The sequence below is a fragment of the Diabrotica undecimpunctata genome, chromosome 3 (genome assembly GCF_040954645.1).
Source record: "Diabrotica undecimpunctata isolate CICGRU chromosome 3, icDiaUnde3, whole genome shotgun sequence".
In the NCBI taxonomy this organism is placed as follows: domain Eukaryota; kingdom Metazoa; phylum Arthropoda; class Insecta; order Coleoptera; family Chrysomelidae; genus Diabrotica; species Diabrotica undecimpunctata.
Window position 1 is genome coordinate 75,228,311 of NC_092805.1, and position 22,777 is coordinate 75,251,087.

Sequence of the window (22,777 nt, forward strand, 5' to 3'; positions counted from 1 at the left end):
AATTTAATTTATCTAAATGCTTTGGCCAAAAATAAAATGATTAAAATTATGATAGATACTGGTTCAGAAAGTACTTTAGTCTCGGAGAATTTTATTTTTAATACATTAAAACTATCAGATATAATAAAGATTCCAAAAATTAAAATTGTTGGTGCAAATAATAAGAAGTTGGGTGAAATTGATAAACTAGCCAATTTTAAAATTAATATTCTTAATAAAGAAATTAATATGCAAGGATTTATTGTCAAGGATTTATGTGTTGATATATTAATGGGAAATGATGAATTGGAAAAGAAGAAAGTAAAGATAGATTTTGAAGAAAAAATGGTAACTTTGGAAGGGCAAATAATTAAATTTATGCAGAAAGATGAGGTAGAAGAAGGAATAAGAGTTGATAGGATATTATTAAAAGAAAATAATGATGTTTATGAAGAAGAAATGTATTTTGATGATAGGGAAATGTCCCAAAAGAATGTAAAGAATAATTATTGTAGTGAATATTTAAGGAATGGAAATTTTAAGCAGATGGATGCCTACGAGGCGGAGTGCGTAAAATTGGAAGCAAGGAATAATGAGTACATAATGAAGAATAATGTTATTTGTAAAGAAGAAGATATGATGAAAGTTTTAAATTGCCCTGAAGAATATAAATCAATAGTCATTTCCATATTGCAGCAACACAAGGGACTTGTCAATAAAGAAAATAGAATTGCACAAAATTATATCCATAGTATAAAAGTTAAAGAAGAAAAAGATTTTAAAACAAAATCATACCCAATACCATATAAATACAGAGAAGAAGTAAACAAAACAATTAATAATATGTTAGAAGATGGGATCATTGAGAAGGCAGACACACGTTTTATTAACCCCATAGTAGTAGTACGAAAAAGATCAGGTGAAATCAGGTTATGTTTGGATGCAAGGAATATTAACAAGATTACTGAAAAGCAATTTGAAGCACCAATGAGTATAGATGGAATATTAGGAAGAATTACAGGAATGTCATTTTTCACTAAAATCGATTTACAGCATAGTTTCTGGTTAATACCTCTAGAAAGAAAAAGTAGACAGTATACAGGATTTCAGATAGATGGAGTAGTATATCAATTCAAAGTAGTACCATTTGGACTTCAATCATCTTGCAGTGCTCTATGTAGATGTCTTCATGATATTTTGGATCAATATGAACATTTTGTAATTCACTACATTGATGATATCTTAATTTTTTCTAAAACGGCTGAAGATCATGAGAAACACCTAAAAATTATAATAAATAGATTAGACAAAGTTGGACTAAAAATAAATCAAGAAAAATGTACATTTTTTCAAAAAGAAGTCATATATCTAGGTTATAAACTTAACACTAAGGGAATCGAAATGGATCCAGAACGGACACAAGTCATTCAGGAATATAAAACACCACACAATTTAAGAACTTTAAGAGGATTTATTGGAATAATTAATTATTATAAAAGGATGATACCAGATCTAAGTATAAAAGAAATTCCATTACTTGAACTACTGAGAAAAGGTGTAAAATGGAGATGGGATCAGAGAAGAGAACTAGCATTCCAAGAAATTAAAAACATTTTTCTGTCAAATTTGAAAATATATTATCCTGACTACACACAGCCATTCATATTAAGAACAGATGCATCAATAGAGAGATTATCAGGGGTATTATTACAAATACATGATGGGGTCGAATACCCAATACAATTCATTTCAAGAATTACAAAGCCACATGAAAAGGGTTACTCAGTTTCAGAATTAGAACTAGCAAGTATAATACACTGTGTCACAAAATTAAGATTTTATTTGTTGGGTAATGAATTTACAATAGAAACAGATCACCAAGCTTTAACATCTATATTAAATAACAAATATGGAAACAGTAGAATACATCGGTGGAGTCTAATATTGAGTGAATACTCATTTGAAATCAAATACATTTCTGGAAAATCCAATATAGTGGCAGATGCTTTATCAAGGTTAGAAAACACACCACAAAAAGGGCAGCGAACAATAAAAATTGGATTAAATCAATTAGTAGAAAGTACTGGATTATATTCTAAAGAAGAAATTATAAGAGATCAGATCAATTTGAGTGAAAAACAAAAAGTCCTTAGGAAAGATGGGGTATATTATAAAATAATAAATGGCATAGAAGTATATGTAATAACTAGAACTTTAGCAAAGAAAATATTGAAAAATTTACATAACAATTATATGCATATTGGTTCAAGAAAGCTATGGATGCTATTTAGGGACAATTATTTTGCAAAGAATGACATAAGTATAGCAAAAGAAATTACTACCCAATGCCCAATATGTCAACTAAACAAAGAAAAGAATTTCAAAAACCAGAACACATATAAATCTAATGTTGTATATGAAAAACTAAATACAGTTTCCATGGATTTTATTTCAAATTTAGTTATCAGTCCAACAGGAAAAAAGCATATACTAGTGATAGTTGATTTATATACAAAATTTATTAAACTATATCCCTGCTCTAGAACAAATGTTAAAACATTAAAATTATATATTAATCAATTTTTCGAAGAAATAGGACCATTTAGAAATTGCATAATAGATAATGCTACATATTTTAACAACCAAAAATTTCGGACATTTTGTGAGAAAAAGGGAATCAACATTCATTTTACAAGTATCAGACATCCTCAGGCAAATCCTGCAGAAAGATATATTAAAGAAGTTATAAAATATTTAAGGATACTGTGCCAAAACCAACATGAAACTTGGCAGCAACATATACCACAAGTAGAATATTTTTTAAATAATACACATAATTTGAATACAGAGGAAGTACCAGAATATTTAATGTTTGGCCATATAGGAAACAGAAAGTGGATTAGTGAATATAATCAGGATATGTTAGAACAAGTAATGCAGAAAGTGAATAACCGAATTAGGAGGAAAGCTGAAAAATATATCAGAAGACAAAATCGAAATATAAAAAAACCAATCACATTTCAAAAAGGAGACCTAGTGTTAATTCGTTCACTTAGAAAAAGTAATGTTAAAGAAAACCGTTGTAAGAAATTACAACCAATGTTTGAAGGTCCATATACAATTGAAAATCAGAATGGACTAAATAGTTATGTGTTAATAGATGCAGAGAACAGACTAAGAGGCATATTTCATATCAACGACATTTTTCAATATCATGAAGAGATTGAATAATGATTTCTATACCTTTAACACAAATATAATAACACTAATAACTTACTGATAGATCCATTTCATAGATAGATGGTAGATTTCTTTGTTGTGAATAAATTTGACATCATACTTGTTGAATTTTGTACATATGGAAATTGTTTGTACCCTAAAAATCATAATTTGGGGTTAGATACTATAATTGCTATAAAAATGTCTTTCTAATATAATAAAGTGGAAAAACTTACCAATTTATATTGATGAAGTTATTTTGAATGGAAATAATTCCTAGATTTTGTCTATAAATAAACAGAACACCATATCTATTATATTTTTAATTAAGGTTATATTTTATTCTCTGATATCGCATCCATTGCTCCATTTGACATGACAGTTTGACCATAGAATAGCCGAACTGTGCTCCGTTGTTCTCTGTTTTGACATAGACAGCGAACAGGGATGTATTTAACACATTTTAAATAAAAAAAAAAAATTTGATTTATTAAATTTAATAAGGTATGAGAAAATTAATATTTAAAGAAATAATAAGTAAATTATTTATTTTAAATATTATTTTTGGGGTATTGTGACGATTGGGGTTTATAGAAAATAATTTATAAGTTATATACTACATAATGTTAGATATTTGGTTGTTTTAAATAAGTTATATACTAGAGAATTTAATAAAAATATATTTATGTGAGGGCATTTTTAATAAATTAGCATATAATAATTATAAAAAGTTGTATTTTAATATTGTAAATATATATAAGTGAGCCATGTGCTTAGGCAACCAAAAATACTCTCGGAGATTGACAGATATTTATACTCTGAAGTGACGTTTAAGAATATTTACGAATATAAGTGGGTTATAATAATATATTGTTTGAAATGTGTATTTTATTAAATTAGAATGTTAAGTTACTAATTTAATTATATATTCTGATCTGAAAAGCCTAAATGTAAACAAAATTATTAATAGAAAAGAATGGAATTCTCTGGATCTCCGGAGATGGCCATGTTTGCGAAATGGTTTGTTCCAGAAAATTCAGACAAGTATTTGATAGAACAAATTGGAACATGATATCTTACGAGATGGTTCTAGAAATCCAAAAAACATATAAATACCCGTGATTTGGATTCAAGATGGCAGTTTTTGGAAGTTTTTAGTCAGAAGTCAGGCCAGTTCATTATGAAAGTTAGTACATAGACACATTTAGTGAAGTAAATTGTTCAGAATTTTCAAGAAGTCAGTCAGAAAAGTTTAGTAAGAAATATGAAAGTTAGTTGGAGTCAGTGAATCAGATTAAAAAAAAAGTATATTGGAAGAAATTAAATTATATTATGGTTGGAGATTAGTATAAATCAACTTATAATAATTGGATATTGCTATATTGAAAAGAAGAATAAATATAAATGCTGTTTGCTGGTTTGGTTGGTGGTGTAGAAATGCTGGTGAAGAAAACTATATCTTAAATTGGTAGAAGCTGATAATTGAAAAAAGTAATTTCACAAAAACAAGGATAACCGAAGTACGAAGACTTTCAGTGGTGATTAGAATATATATAGTGGAAAACAGTTCATTTAGGCATTCAGTGAAAGAAAGGTACAAAATTTTGTTAATATAATTTAGTTAATGTCATAACAATTTCAATTTTGAAGATAGTTTGTTTAAATTTAACATTGTCTATAGAATTTAATTAGTTTTATAAGAACATCAATTTAAAGATAGTTTATTTTAAATTTACATTGGCTAGGTTAGATATATATGTGTGTTTCATAATAGTTATAATAAAGATAATTTAAAAAAGTACTTACAAGCTAATTCTTTGAGAACCGCGATAAAAACCCTATATTATTAAAAATACTCATTGCTCATCATTCAAAACAAAAAACACATCATAACAATATATATATATATATATATATATATATATATATATATATATACATACATATATATATATATATATATATATATATATATATATATATATATATATATACAGGGTGGTCCTTAAGTAATTGTACAAACAGAAACCGTAGATTCTACACTTTAAAATATTACGATCCAAGCCAACTTGTTTTAATAAAATGTTGATATTAAGAAAGATACAGGGTGTTAAACTGGAAATTTAAAATTTTATTTTTCACTATAACTTTTACGTTTGTAAATATTTGTGGACAAAAATTTACAGTTGGATGCTTTTGATTAGGATAAATTATAATTTTATACATACTTTATTGTAACTACTAGAGGGCGCCACATATGCCACATGTGTGGCATAAATTTGCGCTTAATTTTTTTGCTCTTTAAGTTAGCTCTATTTGTGTTAAAAAAATATTAAAGATACATTATTTTTACAAAGAAAACTTATACTTGTTAGTAACCTGAAAACTCAACCGTTTTCGAGATATCGCATTTTATAAGTCAGCTGCATAATAAATCTTAGTTTGATATTTGTGCGGTAATACTGATCACTACTAATCTACAACTACTAATCACTGAATACCTGTAGATAAGCATAATTTATAGTTTATTCTTATTAAAACAACTCACAGATGATAATGTAACATTACAAAATGCTTTGTTATGGGTGCTAAATGTCTTATTGGTGAAAAGATTCTTCATCTTTTTCTTTAGGTACCGCGTATTCATACGTTGGCCGTCATCATGTTTACAATTTCCCTTTTCTATCGCTTCTTAAGTTTCGATAATGGCGTTGCATTACTTTTTCTCTATTGTAAAATGCTGAAAACCCAAACTATGTGGTATATACAAGATGGTACACCACCACATTCTAGAGAGAAGGCAGTTAGAACATACTTAAATATAACTTTTCTGAACGTTGGATTGGTCGTGGTAGTTATATTCCTTTTCAGGGTGGTGAGATATTGATATAATTATTTAATTCCTAAAAAATTCGAAAAGAATACTTATTATTCATTACGTAAATTGTTTACCCATTTATATTAGGACAAATAGAAACTAGAGCACAGGTATTGAATAACACATAATGTGTCTTGTTTCATAATACTTTTGCTACAAATCTAACCTTAAAGACTCAGCATTTTTACAAATACATCATCATTGGCCTAATAACCGATATTGTTATAAATATAGTAAACACACAAGCAATTTAGTTCAGCATAATATTAGTTCGTTAGTAAATCATAATAGTCCATTTGTTCGAGATGTAGTTATAGTTACTTGTAAGCTGTAACGTAATCATATAAATAAGTAATGTAATCGATAGGTTATTTCGTGTGTATATAAGTAACCAATGGACGAGATACATCACAGTTTAATACCTTATTTAACCTCTGCGACAAATAAGATGGAGTTCCATAATATACCATAAGATTTGGATATGTATCGAAAATAATATATTCATCAATTATACATTATAGCCACCACGTAGCCCAAAATTTAATCCGCTTGATTTTGGTGTATGGGGAGCATTAAAACAACCTGTCTATAAGAATCCCATAAATATTCGAAACCAACTATGGGAAGAAATAAATACTGCAGCAGTTTCTTTAGAACTAATGATGCTATTTAATATGAGACGATCTTTTATGAAATATATTGACAAATGAATTAAAGAAAAGGGTGGACATATCGAACACTTACTTTTACAAAAAGTTATGTTATTTAGTTTAACTATTTCTTAATTTGGTTTGTAAATAAAATGTTTTAATTATGACTTTAATTTAACATAAAACGTAAAGTGTTTGATGCAAAATCCTATTATTCTATTATTTTGTCAAATCCTTCAAATTATGATATCCTTCGTTGTCTGAAGTAATTGCCTTAAATCAGAGTTATGCAGCCAGCTGATTTTTAAAATGCGATTATCTCGAAAACTGTTGAGTTTTGAAGTTATTAACAGGTATATCTTTTTTGTGTTAAAATAATGTATCTTTAATATTTTTTGTCCCAAATATAGATAACTTAAAGAGCAAAAAAGTTAGGTGCAAATTTATACCACATATGTGGCATATGTGGCGCCCTCTATCAGTTACATCAAAGTGTGCATCAAATTATAAATTCTTATATTTAAAAGTACCCAGTTGTAAATTTTTGTACATAAATGTTTACAAACATGAAAGTTATAGCGACAAATAAAATTCTAAATTTGCACTTTAACACCCTGTATCTTTCTTAATATCAACATTTTATTAAAGTAATTTGGCTTTAATCGTAATATTTTATAGTGTAGAATCTACAGCCTGTATACAACCCTGTATATATATATATATATATATATATATATATATATATATATATATATATATATATATATATATATATATATATATATATATATATATATATAGAATAGAAATATGCTTTATTGTCACTGAAAATTATTGAACAATTTTATGGACAAAGCTAAAAAAAATCAGTCAAAAAGTACAAAAAGTATAAAACAAAAACAAATATAATAAAAAAAAAACAGAACAATACAATTTTAAATTAGTAAAATTATTGTATCACTTACATCATTTGTACAGACAATAACAAATGAGACAAATTGTAGCCACTGCTTGAGACACCCAAATGTAATTATAAACAATACTAATTGTGTTTCTTTGTTATACATTAAGAAACTCGTCAACTGAATAATATGGTCTTTCAGAGAGATAGATTTTTGTCATCTTACGAAACTTAATGAAAGATGTTGCGGATTTAATTTCTCTTGGAAGGTGATTATAAAGTTTTTTTGCACTATATAGAATAGAATTCTTTACTAGCGGAGTGGACGGGATCGGTAAATAAACGTTACAATCCGAATTTCTAATGGAGTAGCCATGATCAGGTCTATCGGGAAAAATGTTTAGATGCTTGCGAATCAAACAAACCGTTTCCAAAATAAACAAAGAGGGAAGCGTCAAAATTCCGTGATTTTTGAAGTAGGTCTTGCAATGAGTTGTTTGTTTGAGACCAAATAGATAACAAATTGCTCTTTTTTGCAACTTAAAAATAGTGTCAAATTGGGCCGCTGTACTAGAACCCCAAAATGGAAGCCCATATCGAAGATGGGACTCGAACAATGAGAAATATGCCATTTTGATAGAAGATAAATTTAGTTCCTTCGAAACAGATCTTATTGCAAAGCAAGCTGAGGCTAGTTTCTTCCTTAAGGAGTCAGTATGCAAGGACCATTTAAGATCGCTGTCGATAAGAATACCTAGAAATTTCACGGAATTAACAATACTGATTTGGCTCTCATTCAAAAGCAAGGGTTGAATGACTCATTTATAAGATTATGATATATATATATATATATATATATATATATATATATATATATATATATATATACATATATATATACATATATATATATATATATATGTATATATATATATGTATATATATATATATATATATATATATATATATATATATATGTATATATATATATATATATATATATACATATATATATATATATATATACATATATATATATATATATATATATATATATATATATATATATATATATATACATCCCGCTATCATTTTTAGCTCTTTTCACGTTGCAGTAATTTAGCATCACCAAGAAATGCTATCATTTTCTATTTATAAGTCGTGTATGTTCGTTTAGTGCACCTTTGTAGGCTTGGCACCGTTGTCGGTTTTTCAATAATCCGATTTTTTTATATATTAAATTTTTTACATCAAACCATCGTTTTAACATCGGGAGGTAAAATTACTGTATTTGGTATCATTTTAAAGCCAATAAATGTTGCCAGTGTTAATACTTTTAATAATATTTGAAAATATAAAAATATCGATCGGTTTGGGTCAAGTTCAAAAGACATTGATACTACCTGCCGGCCGGCTGGGGTCAACAAACAGAGAGTTGTTTAGGGGAATATTTTACGTATTTCAATTTCCAAGCTGTTTAATCGAAGCTATCAGTGAATAGTTGATAAATATCAGGTTTTTATGGGATTAAGTCAAAAATATTGGTTGTGATTGTGATGAGAATCACATTTTTAATTATTTAATGTTTGACATTTTGATTTCCATTCAGGAAATCGTTCTCAAAAAACATTTTTTGTACAAAATGTGTATAGGGGAAGCCGGGGCAAAATGAGCACCGGGGCATGATGAACAATTCCTTAAATTTAGAAAATTTCCAATGCAGTTTGGCAACACCTCTCTAGCATAATGTAAAAGGCGCGTGCCCGTAACAGGCAACTCAGTTTAGACGAATCAACCGTTCGCTGCGGTCGTTATTTGTAATAGATATCTCTTTGTACACGTGATATAATTTTGTATGATATTGTTTAGTATACTACGGCAATCAGTGATTAGTTTTTAAAATTTGTTACAGCTCTACGATCAAAAGGTGAGTTTAGTTATTACATTAATGTAACTTAAATCAAAAGAATTGTTGTGGTTTCTTTTAAGGAGGCAAAAATAGTTAAATATGAAGCGTGGAGCATAATGACCGGGGCAAAATGAGCAATAATAGGGTGCCCATAATGCCCCTGTCCGTATTGCCCCTCGTTATCAAGCTGTTAGATACACTCTTAAACCAACGTTTGATTCTATTTCAGTTAAGCAAATATGGTGCGTAATTATATAAAACAGACCAACAGACAATCTTGGACATAGAATGGAATGGCACAAGCAATTGATGCTGTTATAAATCGAAACATGGCGTGTCAAACTGCTGCTACAAATTATGCTGTTCCTCGTGCTACTTTACAACGTCGCATACGTAAATACCAAGCCAATCAAGACATGTCTTGTGCCGTTAAAAAAGGCATGGGATTCTTCAAACCGGTATTTACACCAGAGCAGGAATTGGAATTGGTTGGCTATATTCAAGATATGGAAAATCGCCTTTTTGGGCTTACATCAAGAGACCTTCGAAAAGTTGCATATCAGTTAGCAGAACGAAACGAAATTTCCCATAACTTTAATCATACCACCAAAATGGCGGGAGAAGATTGGTTGTCTGCTTTCCTTAAAAAGCATGATGTTCTATCTTTGGGAAAACCAGAGGCAACTTCTGCAGCACGCGCTATGGGGTTTAACAAAATTTCAGTAAATACGTTCTTTGAACTTCTAACTACGACTATTGAGAAATACCAGATAACGGCAGATCGATTATTTAATGTTGATGAGACTGGCATAACCACTGTTGCCAAAAGTCTCAATAAAATTATCGCAACCAAAGGGAAAAAGCAAGTTGGGTCTTTGTCGTCCGCAGAGAGAGGGAAGATGCTTACTGTGGAAATATGTATGGGTGCAGATGGTTCATTCATGCCTCCACTTTTTATTTTTCCAAGGAAACGAATGAAGCCGGAACTGTTAGATGGCGCACCACCAGGGTCTTGGGCTGAGTGAAATGATTCAGGCTGGATGCAAGGTGATTTGTTTGTTAAATGGTTTAAAAAATTCGTAGCATGGTCAAGAGCTTCAAAAGAAAATATTGTGTTGTTATTGTTAGATGGCCATTTTACGCACACAAAAAATTTAAAACTTATTGACCTTGCAAGACAGCATGGTGTAGTTCTGTTGTGTTTTCCACCTCATTGTACCCATAAACTCCAGCCACTAGATGTAAGCTTCATGAAACCATTAAGTGTCTATTACGCTGACGAAATAAAAAATTGGTTAAGGTTGAATCCAGGTCGAGTAGTTACTCACTACCAAGTGACTGAACTTTTTGGATAGGCGTTTATTCAAGCGGGAACAATGTCAATAGCTATAAATGGTTTTAAAGCTACCGGGATATGGTCACCTAACCCAAATATTTTTGTGGATGCTGATTTTGTGGCAGCGGATACTACAAATATAGAATAGTTGCAAAATGCTGGAATTAGGGAGCCTCGGCAGAACACGCCACCTTCACAAAGCATAAGGCACTCTCCACAACCTGGACCGTCAAACAGATCACCTTCTTTAGACTTACCTTCCCAAAACATAAGGCACTCCCCACAGCCTGGGATGTCAAACAGATTGCTTTTTCACGATTTACCTTATCAAAACGATAAGCCAACTAAATTTGTGTTTGCTTCTCCACAGCAAATTTTACCCATTCCAAAGACTACAAAGAAACAAAGGCAGACAAGAAATCGCGGAAAGACAGCTATTTTAACAGAATCGCCCTACAAGAACAAGCTCATGGAGTCAACTCAAATTAAAGAGGCTAGAAATTCTAACGCGAAATCTAAAAAAAGATGACTTGGAAAGTGACGTTTCCGATGTAGATTGTCTATACTGTGGATACCCATACTTGCAATCAACTGAAGGGTGGGTAAGTTGTTGTGTATGCGAAAAATGGGCTCATTGCTCCTGTGCTGGAGAAGAGGACGATGACGATGAGTGTAAATATATTTGTGAACAGTGCCAGAAATAAGCAAAACTTTTCTTAAATGCTGTGCTCATTGTGCCCCATACCCGGGGCATAATGGTTTTTTGTTAACTTAACATTTTTTATTATTTTTTTTATTGTTAAGTGAGTATTAGGTTAAAATTGTATTTTGTAATAAAAAATAATAAATATGTAACTATATAGAACTAAAATAATTTCCATATTACCACGAACAAGATCAAAATTACCCAATGTCCTTAGGGTGCTCATTATGCCCCGGCTTCCCCTACACATTTTTACATAATTTGTACAATAAACAAGGTTAAATATTGGAAATCGTATCGTTAAATATTAGTTAATTAAAAATGTAATTTTCATTTCAATATCGACCAATAATTGTGGCTTAATCACATAAAAAAATAATATTTGACTTTGACCATGCCTTAAGAAAGCAGTTCACGGAACCTCGCTAAATAGTTTAAAAAAATCTTATACAGAAATGTAAATTCTAAATAGTATGAGGGGTAGCCGTCGAAAAATTTGTAAAGATGTACAGTTGATTTTGCTTTGTTTTTTTAAACAATCTTAAAAGGCAAAAAAAAATAATTTTTTGCTTATAAAACGTTTTGTATACATTCTAAAGACAAATAATTCAAATAAAAGTGTAGACCATAAAAAGTTTTTTATGTAGAGAAGTACCAAATTTAAATACATAAATATTTGAGATAATTCCAAAAAACCGTAAACTCTAAGATATTATGTTTGTAGTAATTTATAAATGTTACTATATAAACAAGTTATGAACTTTGTCTTTTGCCTAACGACAGGTAATATAGCTAATTGAAATTATGGCAATTGATGAGTTATTAAACTGTACTTGTCCAAACAGTATGACTCTACAAGTATTTTGTAACTTGCAATCGATTCTTTGCGCTTTCAGTTTTAGGGTATATTAAAAAAACTTTTACATATTATTAAATTTTTTATTAAAAATCAGTTTGAATAGGGGACTTTTTGGTTTTTAGACCACTTCACGTCTTTTTAGTTTCTTTGACAAGTGAGGATTGTCTATTCGGTTATTTCTTAATATGGGCTATGAGCAATTGTCTAGTCAAACCAACACTATTATAGAAGTTACCCATACTTTTCCAGTAGTCATTCAGACGGTTCATCTTAATTGTCCCCATATGGAACATAAGTCCTAGAAAAGTCTTAAATTTTGTTTGTGTTGTCTCTTTCCTAAACGCAATCCTCGATTTTTCTGAACGACTTTGTGCAAATATTTCGTCAGAGTCAATCAGAGTCACTTCTACCATTCATTTAATCTACATCGTCCTAGCCAGATGCTTCTAACAATGATGTAATTCAGCAGTGGTCAATCTACGTTTATGTTCACATCTAGCTTTTTTAGATGTCGAAGGCATATTATTTACATCCATTTTTTTTATAAATACTATAACTCACTTTTACGGAGGTAATTAACAATAAAAACGTTCTACTAGAAACTATCAACTTACGACTTCCAATACTATAAGGCCACTTGAGGCACAATACATTTTTACTCAATAATAGTTCCTATATAAGTAAAATTGTTTTTTAATGTGCTTCATTGAAGCACACTAGACATATTGCAGTTTTGCCATCACAGTCTTCAGAGTATGTTTTAACTTTTTTAACTTTTCTATCGGCCTTTCGACTAGTCATGCTTCTTCTTAAAATTTTGTAACATCTTGTACACTTTCTTCTCTTTGTATTATCTACATCGCTTTGCCTGAGATGGTATTTTTGGGTGTAACTGGTCGTGAGTGTGTGTGTGTGTGTGTGTGTGTGTGTGTGTGTGAAAGGATAATGGCACGGAATCAAGTCGATTTGCCGCAGAAAGTTGTATACAGACCTTTTCTTATAATATGAATACAAAGTTGTGGGTTATGCTGCTTTAAATTTCCATTTTTACTTCTTTAATAAAATTTACTAGAAGTTCTAAGGTGTTTCTATTGGCAGTTAATAAAATGTGTGATAGATTTAATGGAAGAAAATATTTCATTTTAATTAGTTTACGAATTAAATCATCGGATTTTTTTAAATGTTTTTTGCAACCGAAGAATATATGGTTGAGATCTCCGTAAGAGTTCTGATCACAACTACAGGCCGATGACTGTATAATGCCCAGCTTAGCAAGGTGTGATGGAAATCGCCCATGATTTGTTTTAAGTCGAAAAACACTTGCCGAAAAGAATTTTGACGTGGAATAGTTGAAAATATATTGAGGTGGAGATGGTAGGGTTGGATGTATTTTAAAATACGTATTTTGTGAGTTTTCTACAACGTTTTCCCACTGTCGTTCCCATTTTAACAATATTTTATTTTTTATCAAATTAGAGATGTCACGTATTGTACAAATATTACAATGAACTCCGTTTTGTACTGCCTCCTTGACCAAACTATCAGCTTTTTCATTACCTAGTATACCTATATGACCTTTGACCCATACAAATGTTATATTTAATTCTGCTATCAATTTTTTTAAATTGCATAATATAGGACATTTCATTCTTTCAAATTGAATGCTTTTTATTGACTCCAAGGCTGACTTAGAATCAGTTAGTATTACCCCCTCTCGTAAATTATTTGATATTAACCAAGTAATGCCCTTCAAAATTGCTATAAGTTCAGCAGTATATATGCTGCATATTGATGGTAATTTAAACATAAATGATTGTTTTGTATTTTGAATAAAAACTCCACAACCAACTCCGTGTTTTGTTTTAGATCCATCTGTATATATAAATATCTTATTGACTAATACATCCAATATAGATTTGAAAAGGGTATTGTTTATATGATCATATTCTGTATAATGGGGTATTATAACTCTGTGTGGTTTTATTAGTGATCTAAAGGGTATATTATACATAAGCAATTTTTTATTTTTATCTATAAAACTTTAATTCGGCCAATAGCATGTTATGGCAGCGAAGCATGGGTCCTGAAAGAAACATCCAAAAACAAACTCGACACATTCGAAAGAAAAGTACTGAGGAGAATACTAGGACCTGTGAGGGAAAACGGAATCTTCAGAATTCGATATAACAACGAGCTCTATCAACTGTATAAGGAAACACCCCTGTCAGACTTCATTAGAATACAAAGATTGCAATGGGCCGGACATGTGATACGAATGGGAGAGGATAGGCTACCAAAACGAGCACTGAACGCCAGAATGCAGGGAAAGAGACCAGTTGGAAAGTCAAGAAAGCGCTGGGAAGACATAGTAAGCAGCGACGCACAAGCACTTTTAGGAGTCCGTGTATGGAGAAGAGCAGCCACAGACAGACAAGGGTGGAGGCAAAAAATAAAGGAGGCCAAGGCTCATTTTGGGCTGTAGTGCCGTAGAAGAAGAAGAAGAATTTTTTATTTTTACTAAAAGAAATGTGATAAGCATTAGTCCCAACATAAGCTTCTGCAAGTGGGGGAGAATTTTTTAGTTTCCAATAGCGGTTTGTTAGGTCTTCTTTTGCAATATCACTTAATTTGTTGATCATGTTTGACTCAAGGGATTTTAGTTTTAAAAGATACTTTTGTGATAACAGTTGCCGACGTAAGTCCAAAGGTAACTCATTACACTCTGCCAGTATTGCTTTCACCGGTGATGATACCATCCCACCGATGCAAGTTCTAAAACATTTATATTGAACTCTGTTTATTTTGTTTAGATTGGTATTACAAGAGGATCCGTATAAACAACATCCATAGTCAATGATAGAACGCACGTAGGCTTTATAAAACAATAAAGCTATACCAGGAGCTGCACCCCAACTTCGAGTTGTAAATTGGGTTGTAAAAGTAAATTGTAGCCTTTCTCACATTTTTTTATTAAGTGACTTATGTGGCTCGACCATAGTAACTTGGTGTCAACAATAATACCTAAATACTTAAACTCTTTAACTACCGACAGGGTACGTCCACACAGAGTTAATCTCTCTGGAGCACGTAGTCTATGCCTGGTAAAAAACATGATAGAGCATTTTTCTGTTGAAAGTGTCATGCCTGTTTCTTCTGTCCATATACTTACCTTATGCATAATATTCTCAAGAGCTTCCGTGCATGCTTCATAACTATTTTGGATGGTGTATATACATATATCATCTGCATATTGTATGCAATTTACGGAGTTATGAAATAGTGAATGAATATTGGCAGAATATATATTAAATAGTATAGGGCTAAGTACTGATCCCTGTGGTAACCCATGATAAACAATCCTTGGACCATGTAACACATTTCTATGATCTCTAATATAGACATGTCTAGAAAAATATAGTTGCAATATATTTAGGGCAGTCGTTTCACTAAGACCAATACTAATCATTTTTTGTTTAAGTATATTTATATTTACAGAGTCGTACGCCCCTTTTATATCTAGGAATAAACAAGCTAGATACTTGTTACCAGAAAAAGTAATTTGGATGTCATTTACTAAATGAGTTACTGCATCCAAAGTACCACATCCCCTTCTAAAACCATATTGAGTACTAGGTAAAAGATTGCTATACTCTATGTACCACTCCAGTCTTGTTTTTATCATTCTTTCAAATGTTTTAGTTATACATGACATTAAAGATATAAGGCGATAAGAAGAAGGCATAGTTTTAACTTTAGTTGGTTTTAAAATTAAACAAATGGTAATTTGTAATGTAAGTTGCTCGATATAGTTTGCATTCACCCACCAATCATTGTATATATTTATTATAAATTCTTTAGCAACTTGGGGGAGATTTTTAATAATGTCATATGTAACAAAATCATTACCCGGAGCAGTACATCTAGAGGTCTTAATTGCAGCTTCAAATTCCGTTGTATCAAAAGATGCATCCATATAGTGGCTGACAATGTTCTCTTTCGGTCCTTCAAGCATATTTGGCACAGAACTAGGTGCTACAATATCAAAAATTTGGTTTATTAGTTCTTTAGATATAGGATGTTTTTTAAAAGTTGAGTTTTTGTTAGACATTTTTTTTATAAAACTCCAAATTTTTGATATCGGGGTATTTTTATTTAATTTATTAATCAAATTTTTCCAGCATAATTGTTGTTTTTGTTTGAAAAGTAATTTAGCTTTGGCCTGAATATGCTTGAATTTGAGATAATTTTCGTAATTCGTGGTATTTTTATATTGCAGATATGCATCTTTCCTATTATTAACAATTAATGTGCATTCATTATCCCACCAAATAGGATTTGGAGGTTTTTTACTTTTACCTAAACGAGATTTCATTGACTTAGAAGCTGCATCATTTATTATTTTCATGAAAAATTCAAAGGAATTATTATTGCTGTTATTGTTATAAATTTGTGTTTCAATTAGGTTTTGAAAAAGCGTCCAGTCAGCTGAGGATTCAATCCATTTTCTAGAGGGTGTTTTGTTAGTGGATATATTTTCCCGAGATATATTAATATGGATAGGGAGATGGTCGGAACCAAGTGTATCATTTAGAGGATTCCATTCTGAGTAACTTAAAAGACTAGGTGAGATAAAAGTAAGATCTATGGCAGAAGGTCGTTCGTTGGGCCTGACTATCTTAGTAGGTCGTCCGTCGTTTAAAATAATCAGGTTTGTTTCGTCTATAGCCTCTACAAGTCGATTTCCTTGTGAATTATCTATTGTAGAACCCCAAAGGCTGTGATGACAGTTAAAGTCACCGCATATAATGACATCACCCTATAGTTGTGAAAAAAGATTACTCCAGTCAGTCGTAGTTGCTTTTATTTTGGGAGATTTATAAATGGAGGCTAAGGATATCTTAATTTCATCGATATATGCAGCGCATACTTCTATTTTGGAATTAAAGTTTTTACGGATTGAAATTTCATGATAGGATAGGGAATCTTTGATAAGTATAGCAGTGCCTCCAAATCCATCAGTTCTGTCTACATGTAATAGATTGTAAGTTGGTAAATGAAATATTTTCTTTTTAGATAACCAAGTTTCATTAAGTATAATTAAATCAAATTTAATGGAGTAATGGTTAAGAAAATTAGCAAGATTAGCTTTATTTTTAGTAATGGAATTACAATTCCATTGCAATATATTTATCATCTACTTAATAATAATTTTCATCACTATCACTATCACTATATTGTATTGTACCTAATATTTTTTTGATTTCTGTTTGTGTTTCCTCAATAACTAGTGGATCTGGGTTTACTAAATTAAATTTTTTTAACATATTTTCAAAAATACAACGAAGTTTTTTGCAGGATCTGTAATTCTAATTTTTCTTTGTATGACTGGAAGACTTCCCTGTGTGGATTAGGAATAACAGGATCTGGTGCGCTATTTTTAAGTTTAAATGAAGGGAGTTTATTAACTGAAAGTGGCGAACTTACTTTACGCTTTTTCGGCTGTTGGAAATGAGGACGTGGTACCCAATTTTTATTACTCGTGGAAGGGGAATTGTTCGTATCAATATTACCATTCAGCTCAGGGAAATTATTTAGGTTATTTAAAATATCAAAATTATTATGTGTTACTATTTTAGCGTAAGACGGATTTCTTACAATACCTTCAGCTTCTTTAAATGATACATTTTTTTCAGACATGATCTTTTTAATTTTTAATTGTTCCTGGTATTTCGGGCAATTTTTTGATATGGACTGATGGTCATGCGTTTCACAGTATATGCAATATGCGTTAGAAGTGCAATCGATATCGTCATTTTCATCATGGTTTTGACCACATTTTTTACATTTAGTCATAGTGCTTCTGCAGTATTTTGCTGTATGACCATATCGAAGGCACTTAAAACACTGTACGACAGGGTATATGTATGGGTCAACAGCAAATCTCACTAAATCAATTTTAACATATTTTGGCAAATTATTTCCTAAAAATGTTAACACGATCATCTGTCTTGGGACAAACTGTGTCTCATTATCGGCATCAATAATCTTACGTTTCATTCTTTTTACTTCTACAACTTTTTGCTCACTTTCAACATTCTCCAATATATACTTTTCGGCCAAAAAAGTGTCAACCTCTCTAATAATTGCCTTTTTATGGTTAAAAAATATAGGTATATAAGCGATCAAATTATTATCTTTTATTAATTTATGTTCTATAATAGCATTTGCGATATTATAAGTCTTAAAAATAATTTTTACTTTATTTCTACCAATCAATTTTATATCAATAACATCTTTATTAAAAGTAGTATGTTTAAATAGATAATGACCAACTTTTACCGCTGATAATCGACTATTTTTATCGACTGGTTCTACAACAATATAGTACGGTCCTATGTCAGTCGAAACATAATATTTGTTGTCTAAATTATATATTTTGTTATCAACTTCCATTTCGTTTTGCCTACCGTTTCCATCTGGTGGGTCTTTTCCAGACGGGGAAGCATCCCCGTCGGAAGAGTTACTCATTATAAAATTATAAGCTTGTACTTACCTTATCTATGAGTTTACGAAATAACAAACCAAAACAAACCTGCCTAAATTCGAGCAAAATGTAATTAAGCGCGCTTCACGTGCCAACCTTATAGTTCGGAAGAAACACCAATACTGTAACTGGTCGTGAGGGTTACAATATTTCTTTATTTGCAAATGCCTTCGCGAACTCCAGTCTGAACTCAAGGATAGGTTGTCGCTTTTTTTACGTTTTCTATTATTTAGCAACTAAGCATTGACTACTGCTGTATTAAATGCGGTATTAAATATTAATTCCACTGCCACTTTCCGGTACCACTTCAGAATTTTGCGTATTGGGCTTTGGTAAGAAGCCACTTGATCACTAAAATCAACACTCTTTTTCACCAAGTTATAATCGATATAAACAGTTTGTGGTTTTAGTACTTGTGTATAATTTTTCTTTTCATTTGATTAAACCAAGATACAACTATGTTTAAATGTTGTAAGGATTAAAACTGGTCTTTTGTCGACCCATTTTATCACTTGTAAAATCAATAATGGGGTTAAGTTTCATCGTAACTGGTTGCAACTTTTTTAATCGAGATTTTGGTTTTACATGTTTTTATAGTAAAACATCTGCACATGAATAATTCGTTTCTTGAACAATGATTTCAATTCATTGACCAATATTCTAAAATAAGGTGTTATTACGTCGTCCGGAATATTAAAAACTGGTTGTCTTTCACAAAGCATTGGAAATATGGTTTACATTCTATATTTAGAAAAATCTTTTACTGCAACTCTTGTTCGACCCGAACTAAATTAATACACAAAACAAATTAATCTATTTTTTTTTTATAGAAATGCAGATTCCTGTCGGATTTTTATCAGTGCGGCATGAGTCACTGGTGTCTCGTATATCCGGACCTCTTATCGCATTACAAACATAATTCTCAATTAGCAGTGCGGTACAAGATACATTTAGGTCGTATAATCTTAAAGCCGTAATAAGACTATACGACCTGTTATAAATAAATATATTCCTAAGAATTATCTTGAAAGATGAAAAAAATATAATAAAAAAGTGCAATATTAAGTGTTATTTAAAAAATGGTAAGTCATTCACGGGCGCACAGTTAAAAACAAAAGTTTTCAGTGTTCTATTGCTTGATTATTATTATCAGATATTCTGAAAATGTTGACATTTTTTCCTGGTCTGATCTTCCTCAACTAAAATCATCTTCTTAATTGGTGGGTTGTGTTGTTCAGGTCTCTTTAAGTGTTTTTGTTGCTATCCATACTGAATGATCTTCTTTAGACAATGTACTAATGTAGTATTCAAATGTGGCATTGCGTGCATCATGTAGCGCTGATCTTAATTGTCTGATTAGTCGATTATATTTGTGTTTGTCATTAAGATTTCGGCTTCTTGGTCATCTACCTCTTGCTCTTCATTTTTCGACTATTAGTTGTATAATATAATTCGGAGTGTTATTTGTGTTTTCTTGATTTGGAATTGTTAATCGTGTAGCTCCATATGAAATAGTAGACTATGAAAACGACAGCATATTCATCCATAAAAAAAGGAAACGCAATAAAGATATCTGAAACAACTGTTTTATGTTATAAGAGATGAAATAGTCCGAAATTACCAAAACAGATGAACAGGGCAGGACTATAAAGAGGAAGTAGAATTAGCTATGAAACAGCTTGAATGAGAAAAAGAAGTAAGCTTAGACCAAATACCAGCAGGAATTATTCAACTGAGGAAAAAAATTAAATGGATAACAATATTCACTCCATTTACAGAAAAGGCGGTGACCCGCAAAAATTTTAAGAACTTCTTTAATAGCCTCTAGTCAACAATTTCCTAATCATGTTTAAAAAACGTACGGAATGCACTGTATATACTAACCCAAGTCGTCAACATACTTGTTGTTGCAGTTATGTATTACGATCAACTTAAGGTTATGCACGACTCCCCTTGTATAGGTACACAGGCATGCACCCGTGCGGGAGAAAAAAGATTTGTCATACCGTTATATTATATCACATTTTAACGTTGAATAGTTTATGGTACCCTTTGGGTTATAAAACGAATGATCGACTTTTTCTCGTACAGATCCCGCCTATGTAACTTTACAAAGCGAGTCGTTTGCTGGGTATTAAAGAACCGTTTATGGCCATCATATAATTTTACGCTAATATTTCACGTTCTACGACGCATTCCACGCTTGACACACTGTCTTGTTAAGTTTTCTGTCATTCTATTTGTTAAATCCTATCTCATTCTCGTCACAGCGTCAAGGAGCAGTAAATGTGTGCAGTGAACGAGAGGCATATGTCTAACAGTGAACGTTGGAGATTTTTTGAGTTTACCATATCTTCTTCTTTGAGTGACTCTCCTATCGGAGATTGGATATCATTAGGGCGATTCTAATTTTATTTACTGCTGTTTTGAATAATTCTTTAGTGGTACAGCCAAACCACTCTCTTAAATTTCTCATCCAGGACATTCTTCTACGGCCTGGATTTCTGCGTCCTTGGATTTTTCCTTGCATTATATTTTGTAGGAATGTGTACTTTTGTCCTCTCATCAGGTGACCAAAGTATTCAAGTTTTCTCTTTTTAATATTCAGTATAACTTCTGGATCGTCATTTATTCTGCGTATTACCTCTTCATTTGTAATTTTATCCACCCAACTTATTTTTAGTATACGGCGGTAGCACCACATCTCAAAGCTTTCAAGATTTTTAACATTCTTCTGTTTAAGAGTCCATGCCTCAACACAGTAAAGCAAAGTACTGAATACATACTAAGTAGTTAACTAAAAGTGGACGTATGCAAAGAGATGTATGAGTTAATCGTATGGTATTCGCTAAATCCTGTCACGTAATATGCCACACACCTCTGTGCGTTAATTCATTTTATTGCTGCCAGTTTAAGGTGTTATTAGATGCCGCCATGTTTAATTTCTCTCCACCATCGTATTATCTCCGTTAAATCCTATCATTTTAGGCTTCATATGTCATGATTAGACCTATAGTACCGGAGATACGCAACTAAGGCTCTTTTGACATATATATAGGAACAAAGATATATACCTAAGGTCCTTTTGACGTGTTGATGTATTTGATTTCTTCGTCGTAGTATTCTGTTGGTTAAATGGTACCATTTGAGGTACTGTACGTCACGATTGGACTAATAGGATCGAAGATACATAACTAAGGTCCTTTTGCCAGCCTACTCTATGTAATTTTTATATCTCATTGTATTCTATTAGTTAAATTCTATCATTTGAGGTACGAAACGTCACGATTGGACTAATAGGACCGCAGATACATAACTAAGGCCCTTTTGACAAGCTGATGTATTTTATTTTTCTATATTATTGTATTCAATTGGTTAAATCCTATCATTTGAGGTACTGTACGTCACGATTGGGCCACTAAAAACGAAGATACGTAACTAAGGCCCTTTTGACGTGATGCTGTATTTGATTTCTATGTCATTGTATTCTATTGGTTAAGTGCTATCATTTGAGGTATCGTACGTCACGATTGGACCAATAGGACAGAAGATACATAACTAAGGCCATTTTGACATGCTACTCCATTTAATTTTTATACCTCATTGTATTTTATTTGTTAAATCCTTTCATTTGAAGTACTGCACGTCATGATTGGACTAATAGAACTAAAGATACACAACTAAGGCCCTTTTGACATAATTCTGCATTTGATTTTTCTATCTTATTGTATTCTTTATGTTAAATCCTATCATTAGAGGTACTATACGTCACGATTGGACTAATAGGACCGAAGATATG

The 22,777-nt window shown here is 31.2% G+C and overlaps 1 protein-coding gene across 1 annotated transcript; it reads left to right on the forward strand.

The window, feature by feature from the left end:
• The first annotated feature begins 9,865 nt into the window (after positions 1–9,865).
• Positions 9,866–10,561, forward strand: LOC140435900 (uncharacterized). The gene has a single exon (XM_072524613.1). It carries the CDS (start codon positions 9,866–9,868, stop codon positions 10,559–10,561), a length of 696 nt encoding a protein of 231 aa, XP_072380714.1.
• Positions 10,562–22,777: the final 12,216 nt, after the last annotated feature.

Excerpts from the sequence above, each read along its gene's own strand:
- LOC140435900 (XM_072524613.1), top strand. The coding sequence starts at position 9,866 with ATGGCGTGTCAAACTGCTGCTACAAATTATGCTGTTCCTCGTGCTACT.